This window comes from Protopterus annectens, chromosome 2.part1 (genome assembly GCF_019279795.1).
Source record: "Protopterus annectens isolate FY-2018-M chromosome 2.part1, PAN1.0, whole genome shotgun sequence".
NCBI classification, from domain to species: Eukaryota; Metazoa; Chordata; order Ceratodontiformes; family Protopteridae; genus Protopterus; species Protopterus annectens.
Genome location: NC_056729.1, coordinates 575,505,292 through 575,526,947, shown reverse-complemented (window position 1 = coordinate 575,526,947; position 21,656 = coordinate 575,505,292). Strand labels below are relative to the sequence as shown.

At 37.7% G+C, this 21,656-nt stretch overlaps 1 protein-coding gene across 2 annotated transcripts in view; it reads right to left on the bottom strand.

The window, feature by feature from the left end:
• The window catches only part of EPHX2 (epoxide hydrolase 2), a 3,146,492-nt gene that overhangs the window by 2,900,462 nt on the left and 224,374 nt on the right, over positions 1-21,656 (bottom strand). For both annotated transcript variants that reach the window (XM_044062350.1, XM_044062351.1), the window contains exon 2: positions 18,657-18,738. In XM_044062350.1, coding sequence (XP_043918285.1) covers positions 18,657-18,738 — 82 coding nt within the window. The remainder of the gene's footprint in view (positions 1-18,656; positions 18,739-21,656) is intronic.

Sequence of the window (21,656 nt, the reverse complement as noted above, 5' to 3'; positions counted from 1 at the left end):
AGCCAAGGATGTCGAAGCTAATTTAATTACTTTCTCTGGTGGCTCCGAGGAGACTGAAGGAGCTGGAAACCTCTTTTTAGATTTAGTGGATCTAGGTTTTGAGCTGGAAGCAGATTCCAAGCTCTCTTCGAACGAGGGTTTCAAAAGTCCCTTCAGAATTAACTTATTCTTTCTTTCCTGAAGTACCCTGGGACTAAATGCATGACAGAAGCTGCAAGACTCCTGCAGATGGATTGCTCCCAGACAATAGACACATACCGAATGTCCATCGGTAATGGACATTTTATAGCCACACTTTGAGCATTTCTTAAAGCCAGAGGGCTTGTGCTCCTTGGAATCTTTAGACATCTTAAGAAATTACCACAATCACCCAGACAAAGGATCACCGGTACTGAACCAACTGGAGAAAAACAGTCACAAATTACACCACACTGAGCGCGGGAAAAACTACCACTAACCAACTTTCACAAAATAATACTCAGATACAGACACACACAAAGAGACAAAGACTAAAAACCTCTAATTTAAATGGTTTTAGGCCAGAACTAGTACACACACACAAAGGGAACTAAGACTAAAACCTCTAATTTAAACAGTTTTAGACCAGAAGTTAGAAAACAGGGAAGCAAGGGAACAGACTAGGTCCTCAAACTGAAACGGGCCTAGCCTGTTGGAACAGCTAGTGGGATACCACAAAAACAATCCAACACACCAAAAAATTACACAAATAACACCAAACTAGGAATAGCTATTAAAATAGCTTTTGTTTGTAACAAATTCTCTCAAGAAGAAGAAAAAAGGTACTTAGCCACAGCCAAGAGCGAGACCACGTCCGAGCTACACGAGCGGCAAATGAGATCTGGGGATATAGAGCAATGCAGCATGGGATACCATCTTAGCCCAACCAATAGAAAGACTTTGAGCTAGAAAAGTTTGGCCGAGTCGGAGCCGATATTCGGCTCTGAACCCACGGGTAAGAATGTAGGCGAGACTGGACTACATAACATCTATAGTTCAAACACCTATACACAAACAATTATCATATCAAGTCTGGAGTTTGAAATATCAAACTTATTTTTATTTACTAACAAGACCAACAATTTCTATATAAAGCTTATTATGGCACACTTTATAATGAATGAGACCCTGCATATATGTCACATTATTGTATTAAGTTTCATTTAATTTAATTTGACCTTCTAAGCGAGTACTTTTAAATAGCAACTGATAACATTGCTATCCTATCTCAATCCTTATAATTAGGTCCATCCATGTTCCCTCTCTCTGGAAAGTCACACATTATCCCTCTACACATAGGAGGAAATTCAACAGATACTACTAACTTTAGACTTCTAGCAATCTCACCTCTCATCTCCAAAATATTTGAAAAAGTATTATAAAAATGATTATTAAACTAATCTTCTGCAGGAAGAACTCCCATTTCCCACACAGAATGGCTTCCATCCTTCCCCTAGTACTAACAATGCACTTCTAACTTATATGGGTCCTGTCAGTAAATCCAGAAATAAAGGCAAACTAGTTTCTCATTGTTTCTAGACATGTCTAAAGCCTTCAACACAGTTTGTCACAGAAAACCTTTACTTCAAATGCCCTCATTAGGTCTTCCTCAGCTTTCCCTTCTATTGTTCAAAAGTTACCATCCAATAAGCATCAGTCAGTAAAATTGCACTCTACCGTCTCTCCATATCTCCCAGTCAACCTTTTTCTAACATTCTTTCCAACACCCTCCACATAGCAGACCTCCCTAATATGGTACACTGATGACTCCCCACTCATTTGCTCATCTGACAACATGGCACACTTCCAAAGAAATTACTCAGGAAGCTGTACAGCCACTGAAACATGGCCTTGTAACTCACAATTCATCCTCAACCCAAAAAAAAATAAAATAAACTACTCCTTTTTCCCCAAAAATTACTCTCATGAAAAAAACAAAATGTAAAGCCCTTTCTCTTGATAATACAGCCATTAAAGTCAGTTCTCATACCAAATTATTAGGGATGATAATCTTAAATTCAACCTGCATATACAAAACAGAGCAAGACTAGGGATGTTTTACAAAACCAAAAACTTACTCGGAAATGCAAATAAAACTACACTTGCCACAACTTCTCTCTTCCCCACACTTCTTTATGGTACCCCCATACTTACTAACCTGCTGGCATCACAAAAATCAAAATTTGAACAATGTTATAAAAAAGGTGATAAATTTGCAGCAAACTAGCCCATCAACTAACATATGCACAGCTTCTTACCACGTATAAAATTCTACAGAATCCATCTGCTAGAACAACACAAAATAATATTCTACAACACTATATTTGCAGTCGGTTTATTTGCTCAAATAACCAAAAACACCTGTCTGTCCACAAACCTATTCAATCTCCTGGGTATTGTCATCTGTACTCATACCATGTTGCTAAGGCCTGGAACTCCTTACCTGTATCCATCAGGTTAACACCCTCCCGCCCGTCTTTTAAAATAATTTTGAAAGACCTCTTTGCCAAAAGCTGGTTCTAATCTTGCTCAAAACCAAGGTAAGCTATACCACTAAATATGAACAAGTACCTATTCATACATTACATCTCCTTACTCTCCCCTTCCTTAAGTCTATCAATCTCTTACCTGGCTTTCTCTCTAAATATGCCATAAGCCTGCTTTTCTCTCACTTCATATTGCAATTCTTGTTTGAATTATAATAATAATTATTGGGATGAAAACGCAATTGTATTTGAAGGCGTTCATAACGTTTTTGGTATAACGTTTTTGATGTGTGGAAACGTAATAAAAGAAGTGGCAGTACTTTTTCTCCTTGGTTCTCTTTTTTGTTTGTATTATAATAACTTATCTTTAATTTCTTTATAAACTAGCTAAATCTTCTCTAAATATTAAATCATTGTCATATCACCTGTATCTAGATATAATATGAAAACTTTGGTTAAGTATAATGTGGTATAATTATTTAACATGTAATTGTTTTTTGTATTATTTTTGAAGATACTGTTCTTAAAAATTTCTAATACTTTGGAGCTGTTCTCTCTGGGCCTTCACTGAAAATGGCCTCTTATTCAATTGGACTTTCCCAAACCTTTGCTTTTACGTCAGCAAGTGCTTCTCAGAATGTGGAATGAGGTTAGTTATTTGTTTTGGGCAGGCTACAATAAAACTGTGCTGCACAAACTTTGCTTACCTATGTATGTATCAATACACATGTATCATTTTATGTATTTACGTATGTATGTATGCATAACCATGTACCACTCCCTGTATTTACCTATGTATGTATTCATACACATGTACCTGTCCATGTATTTACTTACGTATTTATGCATACCCATGTACCAGTACCTATATTTACCTATGCATGTATGCACACACATGTACCATTCCATGTAGTTACCTATGTACGTATGCATACCCATGTACCAGTCCCTGTATTTACCTAAGCATGCACATGTACCATTTCATAAAGCTGCGGTGGTGGTGCTGCGGTAGCGTTGTCGCCTCACAGTAAGACGTTGTCCTGCTCGATTCTCAGTTAAAGCGTCTTCTGTGTGGAGACATGCGTGAATGGGCGTACCTACGTTGAAGGTTGTGTGTCAGGCCTGGCAAGTCAGTACATAAAAATCTACTGCCAATCATTAGCGGACCGGAGTTCCTCTGTGGCGACCCCTAACTGGGAAAAGCCGAAAGATACAACAACCTATGTATGTATGCATACCCATGTACCAGTCCCTGTATTTATCTATGTACATATGCATGCACATGTACCATTCCCTGTATTTACCTATGTATGTATGCACACACATGTACCATTCCATGTAGTTACCTATGTATGTATGCATACCCATGTACCAGTCCCTGTATTTACCTATGTACGTAAGCATGCACATGTCCCAGTCCATGTATTTATCTATGTATGTATGCATACACATGTTCCTGTATATGTATTTGTTTACTGTATTTGAGTTGTTCTTATCTTGTGGCGGTGGCATATGCTGTCCTTGAAATATTATACAGCTGTGCTTTTACCTTCAATTACACCTCCAAACAGTCTAACACATATTGTGAAAAGGCAAAACAGCATACAAAGAACATAACTGAATCTATTTTGCTACACATTAATTCCTCATTGACTTTTTTAAAATATTAATAACTAAGAAATGTTAAGTAAATTAGTAAATGCAAATAGAATGTCACAAAGACATTGATGATGCATGACTCACTATGCTTGTTGGTTAATTCTACTCCTCAAAGCTTCCTGTGCTGACAACCCAAAGACCACGCAGCATTTCTGATACTGCTACAGACAATAATAGAAATAATGACCTTCAGTGATTTGTGAACGTCATGCTTTTGAACATTTCCATAAGGGAAATAATTAGGCTGACCTTATTATAAACTCCATGCATAAAAACAATAAAAGTTTTTCTAGTACATTTGTCTAGTAAAGATTTAACAAACTTCTCCTCACACCTTAGCAAAGCTGTGATTTACCAGTGTGACTTCTGAAAAAGTCACAGGTAAAATCAACACTCTAACAGTCTATAAATAATGCAATCCCATGTAAGCAAGAAAAACATGTCAATAACTAGCAAGATACCAAGTAGACTTAGGAAAAAAAGAGAAACCAACTATGGCTGCTTAACATAAAGTTTTACTACACACGGAATGCTGTATACCCTTTCACTTGTGCCAACATAATTAGTAGGGGTGATGCACTTATTCATTCAAGATTCTCATAAAACACGGAGAAAATTCCATAGTCTCAAAGACAAACTTAGCAAGCAGTAGATACTCAAATTCCTCTCATGAAAGAACATGAAGTTCAAGACTGAACCTGTCACATGCAGTGCGCTATCACAGATTCAGGAAACCCTGTCACATGCAGAGCGCTATCACAGATTCAGGGAAACAGTTCTGTATACAGAGATCACGTAACTCTCCCATCTTCATAGTAGTATAATCTTTGAGTTTATGTGTATTAGCATAGGAGGGCTATATCAGAAGATCAAAGTTTCAAAACTTCGAATCTGATATGTTCTACACCATATGATCGAAGTCTTGAAACTTTGAATCTTAACAGAGATCTCTGTACAGCACGGAAAAGGAAGATTTCCCTTTTCTGCACTGTAATGCGATCTCTGAGTTGGTATATTTAAGTAGCGGGGGGTGTGGAGGGTGCAGGGGGGCACAGCCCACCACATGGGGGTGCAGGGGGGCTTGACCCCTGCTTAGAGCATTTAAATGGTTTGTTTTTGTAGGTTTTTCTGTTTTATTACATTTTCTATGTTTCAAGACTTCGATTATATGGTGTCGACCAAATCAAATTTGAAGTTTTGAAATTTGATAATGTAATATAGGCCCACAGAGGAGGGTTAGCCCCTTCTCCTTTACAAAAATTATTTTTAATCAGCATTTTCTAGGCATTATTCTGAAAAGTATAGCCATCAAAATGTTGGTTTACTGACAAGCTGACTTTCCATACATTTTGGAAATATTAATGGTTATAAGGATCAGTACCTAATGAGTGGTTGCTAAAATTTTGGACAAGATTAGAAACGGTTTCTACAACTGTATTACATTTATACAAATCACATCCTAAAGTAATGTGTTGTTTCAATTGTTTTAAATGTTACACTTCTATGTAAAACAATTTAAATGATTTGATACTTTCAGGAGAAATGCATTTCATATAATTTCATTTTAGCGTTTTTACTGCAATGATTGTTGTGAACTATGACTCAACAAATGGCTAGTCTGTTTAAATAAGTCGAACCATTTTCCCAAAATACAACTGAGGAGCACTATTTTGTATATGTGCTTTCTTAATACACCTGCAGACAACATCTGGTATTACTTCCATTCAGCACGCAAATATATTAGTACACACAGTAGTGTAAGGCACTGCTTCAGACTAAGTCTTAATGATTTATAGTCCATTTCTTAAACAGTGATATAAAAATGGTGGTTTAGGAGATATTTTTTTTAGTAATACAAGGTGAATATCTTAAGTCAATAAATGATCAGTACCACAGACACTGGTTTGTCTCTCTCATACATTCATGGCAAAAAGCAAGTAAGCTGCTTAATGCACTGAAATAAGCAAATAATGATTTATGATAAAGGAATGATCACCTAAATCACAGTTTTATTTATATTGATTTCCAAATGGGTCGAAACCCAATTGTAAAAAGCTGTTAATTTATGAACAACCCGAAGCACTAATCAGACAGTGTACAAAGTCGTATCAGAGTCTTTGTTGTGGCCATTAGTCTTAATCTACTAATCTATTCTCAGAAATGATATTATAGGTGTAATGTAAACATTAACATCATGTAATCAGAAAGTGGTGCACACAGCAAGAGGTTCTCTGGTTCGATTCTCAGCTGGGGTGCCTTCTGTGTGGAGTTTGCATGTTCTCTCCCACACCTCCGCTGAAAACAGGATCTGTGGAACCTAGTCGGACTTTCCCGGTCAACAAAATGTTAAATAAAAAAATAAAAAAAATAAAATAAACCATAAGGTATCCAAAAGCAATGAATAGCATTTCCTGTTTATCTAAAAAAAAAAAAGAATGCAGTTGGAGGTAGAGTGAAGAACAGAAATGTTTTAGATAAAAAAGTGGATAAGAGTCAGACATCTTCTTTTTTAAAATGATGATCCTACAAAGGCAAATTATTTTAAAAGCTTGATTAAGTAGTCACCTTAATCAGATTTGGACAGTATGCAGTTCATAGCCACATTCCAGGACCGCATGCAGTTCATAGCCACATTCCAGGACAGCATGCAGTTCATAGCCACATTCCAGGACAGAATATACATCTTTTACCAGACTGTTGAAGTTATTCTTATGGAAACATATACATACAGTTATCAGTCTGATGTGGAATGCTTGTTTCAGTATGACAGATGGCAAAGGAAACTTCAAGGGTCAACACACTGTCCCTCCAGATTCAAAAAGGGTAAAGGCATCTGCAAACTTGAATGCTGAAAATAGCCAGCTTATTACAAATTAAAGGTAACATCACTGCATTCACCCTTGTACCTTTACGTGGTACAGCCTACACTGTGTTAACACTTAAGGTTGTAAAAATGTTAATGATTCGCTAAAGATGGCTCTGCTGTATAAAAGGCACTAACTGGCATTGGTGTCAGTAGCCACATAGGGAGAAAGTCATATTTTTGTAACCTGTTCTTCTTTCAGGCACTGGTAGCAATACAAATATACTGGATTTCAGATTAAACTGTATGGTCATTTATCTGCTATTTTGTTTGGAGACATAATATATGCAAGTTGAGCACCACATTTTATTGCAGAGGTGAATCCAAGACACAAATGGCTTTTGCAATATGAATCTGAACAGAAATATTGTGAATGTCATGTTAGAAGATTAAGTTTACAAGGAAACAAGCCAAAGCAGCATAGGAAATAAATACTGTTTTAGAAGTTGTATTTTTATTTGTTTAGCATATTATTACAAAAAAACAGGTTTCTCTATATGGTGCGACTGATCAGTTACATATGTGAGACCTTAGATGTATTGTAAAATTGTCAAGACATTTTTGTGTTATACATAGAAAGCCATGCTTCACTACATGCAGCCAGCCATTATCCATGCTTTCCAGGAAAACAGTATATATCACGTGTAGTTATACTGTATCACGCAGAACAGGCCAGTCATTAAAAAGCATGTTGCCTTCTCATAGTAAAATGACTTCTTGTTTATATGCTCAAATTGCCTGAATAACTGTCAAGCATACTTAGTGGTCTTGTTATTTAAGGTAGGATCATAGGAGAGACCAGACAAATTTAACCAAAGGCCGTACATGCCTTGGCAACACCCACTCTCAGGCTGCACCACCCTTTGCATAGATGGTAACACCTGTAACCCTTGGGGCAAATTTACTGGCAACAATATAGTTGTCCAAGCTATGTTTGAAGAATGACAAGGAATTGCATTGCTTGACATGTAAGTCTGTTCCAGAGTACAGAGTGGTGATGTGTGATGAATCTCTCTCTCTCTACCTAGTTTTATTTATTCCTTGATGAAAGTCAATGCCTTTAATTCTGTATCCTCTCAGGAGCCTGTATAGCACTAAATATAAGGGCAAGGTCTTGCTCTGTACTAGTTGCCAAGGCTTCTGAAACCAATGATCCTTTTGTTGCGAATCCACATTTTTTTTAATGTGCAGGGCAAGTTACATGATTAAGGGTGAAAACTTAAGAGAACTCCAAAAAAACAAAACGAACCACGAACAGAACCAGTCCTGTAAATCCAAAGACCACACTAGGACAGTGTATTTAGCGCTTTCATCCACTTTTTATTGCATGAACTTTTTCAGAAAAAACAATTTGCCCTACCCAAACTTCCTTTTTATATCTTGTCTCTAATAACATACAGGAAATGACATCAAATAAATTTAAACTAAAAATGTTGGCATAAATAAATAGATGCATCTGTGTATCTTTGATTTTATAAAATACAATGTTTTCTATTTTTCTTTGTAGTTAAAAAGTTATTTTGTACAGATGAATGCATAAAATGTATACATATGAATTTACCTGTATAATAAAAAACATTTTAAATTAATTAATTCATTTAATCCGGGTGCACTGTCCGAACCTAAATACAACTGCCAAAATGCTTCTTTGCACTCTAAAATGTTAAGATCACCTTCAAACAAAACCTTGTCCATCTTCTCTAAAACAAAGAATACACATTTTTTTAAAATCAGGACAAATAAGCGCATGTCCAGCGAGAGAATTTGTTTTGTCTTTCTTTTTAATAGCCAAGTTGTGCTCGTATATCCTGCATTTTAAACTTCTTACAGTTTTTCCGATGTAATAACTTTCACAAGACATGCATGTAGCAATATATACAACATATTCACTATTACAGTTGTAATAGTTTTTCACCCAAAAGATTTTGTTTGGGTGCCTGAGAGTCGCAAAGGAAGAGTTACTAATGAACCTGCATTGTTTGCAGTTTCTACAAGCGTAAGTACCCTTTTTGTTACATCCTATTCTAGTCATACTAGAGGTTGTGTTGTTTCCAAATTCTACCATGTTCTTAATGTTAGTTACCTTCTTATATGTGAATCTGGGTGCTAATCCTAATGTCGACACTAACTCTTTGTTCCCAAATATAACTTTCCAATTGTTCCCTATGATGTTTTTAATGTGCCACATTTCATTAACTATAGGTATAGGAAATGCACTCATATACCTCAGTGATTTATTTTCAAATTCACTTAATGTATTCTCCTTCACCGGACTTACCATTATGTCAGTGGAATGCAAAATAGGAGAGGCCACCCCCCTTCTTAATACCATAACTTAATTTTTATCTTTTTTAACCACTCCTTTGTGTAACCTCTGGATATAAAAAGTGATCTCAAAAACAGAACTTCTTCTGAATAAATGTCATTATCAGAAGTTAGTCTACTTAATCTGATGATTTGTTCTTTTATGACTTCCCTTTTCATGTGTTGTGGATGTAAACTGTCTTTGTGCAAATATTGATTAGAAAATACTGGTTTTCTATAAACCCTACTCACAAACTTTTTTCTCTCCATATCTATACTTACATGTAAATCTAGAAAGTTAATAGAATCCCCAAATCCACTGACTTTAAAATCCAAAAAATCTGTAGTGGAACTGAGGTCCCTTACCAGATCCACAAATTCCTCATAATTTCCATTCCAAATAAAGAACAAACCATCTATGTATCTGTAGCAGACTTGAACTTTGCTGAAACTAGGATGTTGGTTTTAAAAACTTCAATTCACAGTTAGCCATAACCAGGTTTGCAAACGCAGGTGCTACCCTTGCCCCCATTGCTACTCCAGACACTTGTTTGTACAAAAGTTTGTTGAATTTGAAAAAGTTATTTTTTAAAACCAAATCCATCAAACTGCAAACAGTGTTAACTTTTTCACCTGTAAAGTTAGTGTTGGTAGTTAAGTATTCTCTAAGATATCCAATACCCCTTTCTTGATCGATCAAAGTATATAGGGACCTAACATCTAGAGTACCAAAATAAATTTGTCTTTCTGTTATGTTGTAATCTCTCAGAATTTCTAACAAATGCCATGAATCTCTGAGAAAATGTCTTGATTTCTGAACAATGGGATTAAGGATATAATCCAACCATACTGATATGTTTTCTGTTTTTGAATGTTTAGCCAAAATAATGGGTCTACATGGAGGATTTCTTTGGTCAGTTTGAATTTTTGGGATACTAAAAAAGAAGCTATTTTTGGATGTTCAACCAATAAATAGTTGTAATTTTTATTGTCGATTTCATCTTGACTGAACATGTCAAAAAGCGCAACATCCAACTTTTTGTAAGTCATATTGACTGACTAATTCACAACTCACCCTTTTGTAAGTGTCTGTGCCTTCTAACATAGTCTCCATAGAACTTTCATAATCTTTTGTGTTCATAATGACTATTTTTCCACCTTTGTCTGCTCTCATAGTTCTAATATCTGGGTTCTTACTTAAGCTATGTAATGCATTGTGCTCATCTTTAGTAAGACTGTCTTTGTAATCTCCATAAACAATTTTCCTAAATTCACTCTCACATATACTCTGAAAAACCTGAAGAGTAGTTTGTAGGGGAGGATTGAAAGTGCTAGGCTTACTTGGCCTGTCATCTAGGTTTTTATTGTTTGTTATACTCGTCTGTTTTAGTACATCTTGCATAATGTAACTTAGATTCAATTTTCTCAAATATAATCTAAAATCTATTAAAAGTTTTCCTATATTCATATTGCCAGCAGGGATGAAAGAAAAAACATTTTTTCAACACAATTTCTAATTCCAATGACAAAGAGATGTTAGATAAATTAAGAATATCAAGACAATAGTTTTGTGCATTTTTGTGGCTTACCATTTTTTCTTGTTTTCCCCCCTCCCCTTGTTTTGAGTGGAATTGTACCACTTCAAAGTCCGTTTGATCTCTGATTTGTCCATCGGAAAAGGGCCATTGTTGTAACCAGTACCAGTATTGTCCAATGAAACAGCCTGTGCATAACTGGCCCTATTTTCGTTGTTGTTTCTGTTTTGATCCATCGATGAACCTTCACTTTGTGTAACTGTAACATTGTTGCTGTCTGTTTCTAAATTTAACATATTTTGATTAGATGTCACCTTTTCAGTGTTCGGTACACTACTATTAGAAGGCTGTGTCAATACATGACTGTTCCCAGGACCACAGCTGTTAGTCACTGATCTCTCATGTGTACCTTCCTGAACAATATAAGCCTGGTTTAGTTTATAGGCAAAAATGTCTCTTTAATTTAGACTGCTTTCTGGAAATGATCGTAGCCCTATGTCTATCAGCCTTCGCGTCTAGACTACTGTATAATTCAATAAAGTCCTTAGAGCAGCCATAATTCTTTATTCGTTCATCCATTAGTTTAATGTTCTCCTTAATTTTAGTGACTTCCTTGCCATAATGTACCACTAGGATACGCATCATATTTAAACCAGTCTCATTATACAAGTCTATAAGAGTTTTGCTCAGTTCATCCCCAGGCATGACACAGTTTGGAAATTTCGCTGTTCATAGCCCCTGAGGTACAACTTTACGTGTAATGCACTCTTCCAAGTATTGTATTTCTAAATCTAGTGTCACATACTTGAAAACATGCCTTTTCATTTCATAAATCGCTTTTTTACAGTTCACAGTGTCCAAATAAATGTTATCATTAAGATGGTTACTTACATTAGTGTTTGTAGTAATATCTGCCACCGTAGTGAAGGGATCACTATTCTGTTTGTACACATAATTCCATATGTTTGCTTCAGCAGAACACGCTCACCCATTCGAAAACTCCGTGTCTGTTGCTATCACCATTTGATTTTCCATCATTTGCGTGGTGATGTAAGACATTACACCACGCCTGTCTCACACCAATTATATCGTTCTTATTTTGCTGCATACTGACATGATGATCCAAACTGTCTTTTACTGTCTTAGTAAAAAAAAAAAAAAAAAAAAAAAAAAAAAATTTTCTCGCTAGACATGCGCTCATCTCTCATGATTTAAAAAAATTGTATTCTTTGTTTTAGAGAAGATGGACAGGGTTTTGTTTGAACGTGATCATAACATTTTAGAGTGCAAAGAAGCATTTTGGCAGTTGGTGCAGACAGTGCACCCAGTTTAAATGAATCGATTAATTTAAAATGTTTTTTATTATACAGGTAAATTCATATGTATACATTTTATGCATTCATCTGTACAAAATAACTTTTTAACTACAAAGAAAAATAGAAAAAAATTATTTTATAAAATCAAAGATACACAGATGCATCTATTTATCTATGCAAATATTTTTAGTTTAAATTTATTTGATGTAATTTCCTGTATGTTATTAGAGACAAGATATAAAAAGGAAGTTTGGGTAGGGCAAATTGTTTTTTCTGAAGAAGTTCACGCAATAAAAAGTGGATGAAAGCACTAAATACACTGTCCTAGTGTGGTCTTTGGATTTATGTTACAGGACTGGTTCTGTTCATGGTTCATTATGATTAAGGGTGAGTTACATTCTATAACAGGTCAGACTATGGCACAATACATGAGAATAATGACTTTTGATGTTAGAAGAGGTGCCACTGACATTTAATTTAGAATATATGGGAACAATGGCTTTTTTAATGTTAAAATACATGCCTCTGACACTTACTTGAAAAATGTATAAGGATTTCCTAACTACAGTCACCATGTGATAGTCAGAAGGGGCTTCTAGTGCCTAGTTCTCGGACTACTGATTTGAATGGTGATGGCATATTTTCAATGCAATAAGGTACATGGTGTTTCTGCTTTCCAAAAGGAATTATGCTAAATTTCTTGGCATTTAGTTTGAACCCTTTTTCTAAGCACCAGGAATTGGCTTGAGTTAGTTCTTTTCGAGAATTAATTTATCCAGATGGTCTCTGACAGCCACACCTGACTAGCAGTCATCAGCAAACTTTGCTAACCAGAGATCTCTTGCTATTTCTTTGAAAGACTGAAAAACTAGATGACTAACAGGACAGAATCCAGTACAAATCACTGTGAGACACCACTGGTCATGTTCACTTTGAGGAGGCGTCACCCACTTAGATGACATGTATTCTATCCGTAAGCCAGCTGGTTATCCATTTCTCCACTTAAGGATTTATTTTTAAGACCATTAACTTATAAACAATGCCATCATGTGGTATGACATCAAATGCTAGACTGAGGTATGCAACACCACTTTGACAATCTTGGTGACCTTCTTAAACAGTGTGAATGATCCAAGAAGCAGGACCTACCCTTTAAAAAGGAGAAATGCAGTACACCAAGCTTAATCAAATTACTGATTATGAACTCTGTGTTAATGAGTTCTATAACTATATAGACAAGGCTCATCAGGCTGATGGGCCTGCCCTTATGGAGGGGGCATTGCTACAGCAGTGCACCAACAGATCCAGCTACATAACTGGTAGCAAGCCTTAGCATGAAACATTTGAGGAGGGGGTCAGTAAATAAATGTTTAACGCTGCTTATTAGACAACCTGTCAGGTTTTCTGGTCCCATACTGGAAGCGTCTTCGAGTGCTTTAAGAATGTGTTCCTCAAATACAGAAGGTGAGAGGGAGGAGTCCTCAGTGGTGGTAGCTTCAGAGGAATAATTTGCTGCAAACTTGATTGCCATTATTGTTGCGATGTATTTTAAATTTGAACAGGACATTACATAGTTTTGTATTCATTTTAGCTTGCACAAGTTTTATGCAAGTCTGTATGGTCTATATAAAGCAGGTCCGTATGTTCTATATACAGCAGGTCCGTATGTTCTATATACAGCAGGTCCGTATGTTCTATATACAGCAGGTCCGTATGTTCTATATACAGCAGGTCCGTATGTTCTATATACAGCAGGTCCGTATGTTCTATATACAGCAGGTCCTATATTCACAGCACATCATTTTGTATTTGCTGCACTACTACTGATGCATGTTCAATGTGATTTAAGCTTTGCAATCTTGGAGGCTCTCAAAATGTAGCTACTGTATGTAGTCATTAAACCACTGATCTTTGCTAGAATATGTCTGTTATACATCATAGGTTGGTACTGGGCTATCTGCCCAAAGGCATATATTAGCCCAGCCACGTTGTGCATTATTCACCACCCCTTTAGCAGTTCCCTAGACCCTTGTACTAGCAGCTAGTACCCTTGGCCCCTATCTAGTAGTGCTGTTGGTGTGATCCCCGGTGTGAACTTTCTGTTACCCATCCACTCATCAAGGTTCCTCTTGAAGAGTGATAGTGAGGGGCTCTGTCTTATGTAGATCGGGACCCTGTTCCATAGTAAGGGAAGTCTCTGCGAAGGGAATCTATCCCTCCAGCATGTTCTATTCGTTGTTGTGTTGAGGTTTATATCCCTAGAGCGTGTAGCTCGAGTTGATTTGGTTTTGCTAAGATGGAGCATGTCCAACAATTCTGGGTTGCACATGGCTCTGTACGTTAGACAGAGATTGCGTCTGAGAAAGCGGTATGCAACAGAGAACAGTCTTAGCTTTTTTAATCGTGCTGCATAAGGCAACTGTTTGAGGCCAGTAATCCTCTTGGTTAGGTACCTCTGTGGTCTCTCCAGCTGCTGGAGATATCTAGCCAGGTACATTCCAATTCTGCATTGTACTCAATACATCCTTAGATCTTGATGCGAACCCTTTTGTGATCAGATGGGTCACATAGAAGGATTTTCTAACCACTTTGGCAACATGGCTATCAAAGGAAAGCTGACTATCTACTTGGGTCCCTAGATCCCTTATTTCTTCTTCAGATTTCAGGGGATTACCTCCTATGTTGTAGTTTGCGGGTACTCTGTTTTTCCAAAGGGGATTACTATGCATAGCTTGAGAACATGGCTTTGACACCATGCATCAGTCTCATTTAGACCCTTCTGAGGATCTCCATGTCGGCCAGAGACTCTATTATAGCACCCAGTTTGCAGTCGTCCGCAAACTTATTCAGCCATAGCCCTTCCACGCTTGCCTGTACTTCTGAGAAGTATATGCCAAACAGGAGGGGCCCCAGGACAGAGCCCTGAGGCACACCACTCGTTACTGGTCTGGATTGGGACATAGATCCCGCTACTCTTACTTTATGGGATCTGTCTGAGAGCCAGTTTGCGATCCATCTTGTGACGTAAGGGTTTATGCCCAGGCTGGTGATCATGTTACGTATTAAATGATTGAAGTTATTCATATTAGATAAACCAAGCAGATGTTTAACTCTTCTGTCTAAATTTCTCTCCCATTCATATTTGGGCATTAGCTTTTAAAGCGGTCTTCGTGTATGCCCTTGCTTATGGTAATTAGACAAATCAAGCTAAACAGTCTGGTTAAGTAGCTTTGCAAGTAAATACATGGAAACACAAATTCTAAAACTATTGTGGGACACTGAAATTGCTTAACCCATTATAATAGGTTACATTCACCTGTCAAAGGATTTCGACAGTCAACATGGTTAAATGTGCATGTGCCAGACAGTGCTGCAGATCAGGAAATCCACTTGACTAACCAAGAGCACACCAAGTTAACTAGAATAGGTTACCAGAAAATAATTTTTTTTGGTAACCTTAAGGAAGGAAATGGGATGCCATCTTCCTAGAAAGACAAAACATGCAATTTTGCCATATACTTAGAAACCTTTTCTACAGAAGATGGGACAGCAGCAGGTTTCTTGGATAAGTGTGGTTAAAAGTTAACAACCTTTTGGTCTCCATACCCACAGCTCGGAAAGAAGCCTATGGAAACAAAACACATTTCTACAGGATAATGGCAAAGACAAAGGAATGAGAAATGACACCACTCAGTAGGCTTCTGTCAGTATATATGGTACATGAAGGCTTGTTGACTGTTGCTGCAGTGCATTCTTTAGGACCTATGTAATTTACTCACTTTTCATCCAGATCTGGCATTTCTAATATTTATTTATTTAACATTTGTTGACCAGGATAGTCTGACTAGGACAGAGCCTAGTTTCAGCGTAGGCCCAGGGAGAAATGCTCCAGACCCAGATCTTTGGAATATAATAGACTATATGTATGCACTTCAGGACATACCGGAAAATATTTACTTTTTCCCTATGCTGTTCTAGCCTTATATGACCATAATGCCATGGCCTTGAATATAGTAGCTCTAAGCCCTTCTCCTCCATATCTTTGGAGATTTCATGCATACTAACACAATATCAAGGATTTGGTGAGTGATTGCAACTGTTCATTCAAGAATTTGTTGAAACCCACATAAATTCATACTTAGCAACCAATATTCTAGCTGGAAAAAGCAAATGTGCTCTTCTCATACAGGTGAAATCATGGACAGCAGGCCTCTACAGATCTCGGCATTATGAACTTCAAGAACTGCAAAACAAAGATGCCTATTGCTGATTAAACAACAGCTTGCATTTTCCTCATAAGGTACGGAGGAGACACACATATATCTGAAAAATAGTACTAAAAGAAATCCTAATCATAAACACAGAGGTTGCCACAGACAATTTAAAGTTGCAGAACTATAACCATCTCTCTTGAAAAATGCTGATGGCTGGTTCTAAAATCTTAAGAAAGGTAAGAAAACCCATATCTCCTTGGTTTAAAAGGCCTGTCTTATAAAACTATAACTATATCTGTAGTGGAAATATTCAGTCTGTCTTATTCATTTAAGCATTATGTCCAATAATAAAGGGCGACATACTGTCACACCCATCATCATTTTGGCATATGTCAGTCTTAAGTTCTATAAACACCCAGCTTCAAATATTACCACCTAGGAAGGAAGAAATAATTTTTGCAATTTCCAAAATTAGGGTTAGTAAGGTTTCTGGTGTCCCTGGGTAGATTTAAAGATCACTTCAATCTCATGCTCTAGATCTGCTTTGGCAAGCTTGCAACCATTTATTAAAATCTATCCCCCATCATGGAGGCACTCCATCACGATCAGTAAGTGAATGTCTAACGCTGTTTATTAGACAACCTAGCAGTATGTATTTGCATCCAGTTTGAACTTATAGTACAGTTGGCCACTGGCTCCAGTTATCTTTGTTTTAGTCAAAGTCCCTATATACCTACTTAATGGCATAATTCACCAAGAATAATTAAGAGGATAATACAACCAAATCCCACACTTAGCAGAAATCTTATTTTTTCAGACACTTGCTAAAGCTGATGAAGGATAGGACAGGAATGATGCTTTTCAACTAGCTTGCCTCATTTCATGGGGAAGGTGTGTACACCTGGTCACAATCATGCACTGAAGTTCTCAGTGAAGACGGGGAACCATGCAGACATACTGTGTACAAGGAGGTAGAACCCTCTATTAGGTACATGCAAAGGTGAGTACATCATTTGCACTGCCTCATTGCATATTAACCCCTTTGATAATGTGAGCATGTGCCAATATGGCTTACAAAGCAGATGATGCTGCTGATGACAGCTGCCACAACAGTCACCCTGTCAGAAATAAATGGGCTAAATGATCACCTAAGGAGGAATAAATGGGTAATCTGAGATCAGGTGGGAGTCTTCATTGTCAAGGGAGGAATCCATGCAGGGGAAAAAAATGTAACTCAACTTTCCTTCTCAACACAGATCACCAATTTGGAACAGCACAGTGCCAAGCTGGGCAACTATTCTCCTTAAATACACTCACAGACGTGTGTGAATACTCAAGGCAGACAATACATTTAAAATTATTGGTAAAGGACAGCAACCGACTAAGCCATGGAAGAGATTGTAAGGTACTTCTCCTCTTAACATAAGCAGGAACACAACAGTGAAACATGAATAAACACAGCAGCAGGTACCATATAAGCTGTCCTCTTTCAGTCAAGTCCCAGTGTTCCAAGGGCTCACTTGAGGCTTCTGCACTCAGTCTGTGTAGCATCCCATGCTGCAGTTAACTATGGTTTTATATGGCTAAATGTGGTTTTCCATAGTGCAGAGCCACCTCAGCTATGGATTGCAGTTTTTGCTTTATGCATAAGTAGTTTTGTTTTCTCTAAGTGTTAAAGGAGGCTGAATGAACAATTGTAAATTACAATCTCAACTACGGTTTAGGAATGTAAGAATTTAAAAATTTTGCTTTTACAAAATACATTTTATTAGGAAATAACAGCAATTCTTAATATGCTGTACTGTATACAAAATAAACCTTTACAGTAGCAGAGTTGAACTATGGTATACATGTAACAGTTTGGACATTTCCACTTCTAATACACGCAGCGTTTTGAGCTGAAGATGGACTTTAAAGTAGCTGGTTTATAATACAATACCACTTCTGAATAAACCTGGAGCATGGGTGCTGATAAAGGATATATCAATTACATTCCTCAGAGTACTAAATACTGACAACACGTGCATTTTGAGTACAATGCAGCAGAAAGTTATAAATTTTGTCTATCCATCACCCCTTTTCCCTATTTTTTGCACGTGGGGTCAGGGTGTAACTTCAACAGAGACAATCACCTAGAGCCAAAGTCTCTTATTCAAATTTTTTTCTCAAAAGGCAGCAATTTTGCTTGTGCATAAAGGAACACACTTGTGAAACATTCTAAGGATAAAACAAAACAAAAAAAAAATGAAATCCAGTCTTACCTCAGATAGTCTCAAATGCCCTCTTTCTGCTTGGAAAAAAGAACTATTTGGATCCTTTAGAATCACATTCTGTATGAAACCTCTAAAAAATGAAAAATATATTAACTGACATTAATAAAGTGTAAATCTTCAATGAGTACCTACGCGATTATATTCTAATTCTCACTTCTCAGAAACTGTTGATCAGATTGCTAACACAGTTATTCAGGCAGTAACTACTAAAATAACTAAATAAAAATTAAAAACAAAAACAAAGGATCAATGTATTGCCATTCAGCTGATCACAATAGAAACACCAAATATAGAAACTACATTAAATTAAAATCTCAGGCTAAGTTGATTTTAATAAATTAATTTGCCTGTTAAGTTCCAAGTTATCAGTGTGGGCAGAGGTTTGTTGATCCCTCATCAGTTATGTCAAATTCGGTATATATACTCTACAGAAGTTACATGGACTATATTGCCCTACTGAGGTACCCTCCTTCTTCTGGTAAATTCAATGCTTTTATGTGGATCATGACATACTGGATGACAGACATACCAAACTGAATAACACCTGCATAGTGAACAGGAAAATAACTGGAGAATCAGTTTGGTATGATTTGTGTGCTATTGTTTTGTTAAGTCTGTTTAGGTTTGTATTGCCTGCTGCAATTTCCTACATGGGATTCTTGAATGTATTGTGATGGACATAGGGTTCCCAGTTTCAGTTGTTAGCTTATGACTTACTGGCCTTCAAAGTGCTAGAAAGTACAGTTGTGTACACTTACCATAAATGTAGATGTTAGAGTGTATTCACTGTTGCAGTCATCACACTTGGGTAATCTGCCTGCAGGTAGCCCTCATTCAGCCCAAATACCAGAGACTTAGTATTTCTGCATCGGTTGCTGTCACTTCAGGACTGACGTCAGGTCGTCAGGGGTATAAAAACAGGCAGCTGACACCATTACATTAGTTTTTCTTGCCCCAAATGTCAGGAGACCCCCAAACAGGGAGCTAAGCTATGGTGGGAAAAACACAACCAGTAAAAAGTAAATACAATAGCCCTGTAAGGGGGTGAGTAATAGACATAGAGAGGAGAGAGACAGAGAGAGAGAGAGAGAGACAGGGGGGCTGGAGGCTGGGAAACCAGGACTGCAACAGTGAATACACTCAAACATCTACATTTATGGTAAGTGTACACAACTGTACGATGTTCTTCATGTTTCACGGTTGCAGCCATCACACTTGGACTGATTCCCAAAGCTGAAGAAAGGGTGGAGGCAGTCAAGAAGAGTTGGGGATGGATAGGATGCCCTGCAGGACTGTTGTTGCAAAATCCGCCCTGGATTTGGAAAAGATAGGCAGGTGGTAATGCCTGGTGAAGGTGTGTAGAGAACACCAGGTAGCAGCTTCCAGAATGTCCCTGGTAAGCACTCCCCTGAGGAATGCTGTAGAGGTAGAAGTTGCCCTAGTGGAATGCGTTCTCACACCCTGAGGGGTTGGTTTCCCATGATATTTGTAGCAGAAATGGATAGTGTGCTATCCATTTGGAAATTGCTTGCTTTGAAATAGCCTTGCCCTCTGCCCCTGGTGCAAAACAGACTAGTAACTGGTCAGATTTCCTGAAGGGCTTAGTCCTATCAAGGTAGAATCTGAGCTGTCTGTGTACGTCCAAGGAGTGCAGGATCCTGTCCCCTTTAATTTGAGGATTAGGGAAGAAGGTTGGCAAATGGATAGATTGGTTGAGAGCCACACTGGACACACACACTTTAGGCATAAAGGAAGGGTTAATCCTGAGGGAGGCCCTGTCAGCATGAAAAATAATGAAGGGTTCTACAGCCATAAGATCTTACAGCTCAGACGCTCTTCTAGCTGAAGTGATGGCCAGAAGCAAGGCTGTTTTCCAAGAGAGGAATTTTAACTCTGCTGATGCTGCAGGCTCAAAGGGGGGCAGTGTGAGCTTTTCCAGTACAAAGTTATGGTCACAAGCACGGGTGGGTCCTCTCCTTGGTGACCTTAAGTTGTTTGCCCCTCTCAGGAACTGTTTGATGAGAGGGTGAGAGAAGAGAGGTGGCTTAGTGTTGTAATGAGCCGAAATAGCAGAGGCATGGATCTTAATGGAGGAGAAGGATAGGCCTCTGTGGTGTAGATCTGTTAGGTAATCCAGGATTAGAGGAAAAGAGGGCAGTGCTGTGTCCTCTCCTTACATCGAAACCAGGAGAAAAACCTTTTCCACTTATCAGCATAGGATTTCCTTGTACTGGGTCTTTTGGCTTCAAGAATGATGTCCAGCACTTGCTTGCTTAGGCTGGTCACTGGGAAAGAAATCAAGGAATAAGCCAGGCTGCAAGATTCAGGTATTGCAGTTGCAGTTGCAGATGCAAGATCTGTCCCCCCTGCTGGGAGAGGAGGGTTGGGATCTGGGGTAGGTGCCAGGGTGGCAACGGAGACCGACTGTGTAGTAGTAGGTACCAGTGCTGGCGTGGCCAGTGCGGGGAAATCAGGATTGCCCTTGGTCTGTCCTGTCTTATCTAGAGTAAGATTCTTGTGAGAATATTTTATATATACACATGTATATATATATATATATATATATATATATGAATCCAAACACGACAAAACTAGAAACAAACAGGAGTGTACTGCTGAAAAAATAGAGTATGAATACAACAACAAGCAGCACTGAGACCACGGCCAGGGCAGGTTTGTTCCACTACCACTTCTCAACCCAAAAGTTTGTTTGTTTGTTGCAGTGCCTACAGGTGTTTGCTTATGATTGTGCTCCACATGCAAAAAACCTCAGCAAGACACTTGGTTGAGCAGCTATAAAATAAATGTTTCAAATGTATTGTCTTTCCAAGCAAAGCGTGTATAATCAGCTCTACTTAAATATCAGCAAGTGTAATTCACCTTCGTCACCATAGACGACAACTGCATTCATTAAAACCATTAAGTATTTATTCACATCGAACAGTAACTTATAAATAAAAATAAAAACAAAAATAAACAAAAATAAAA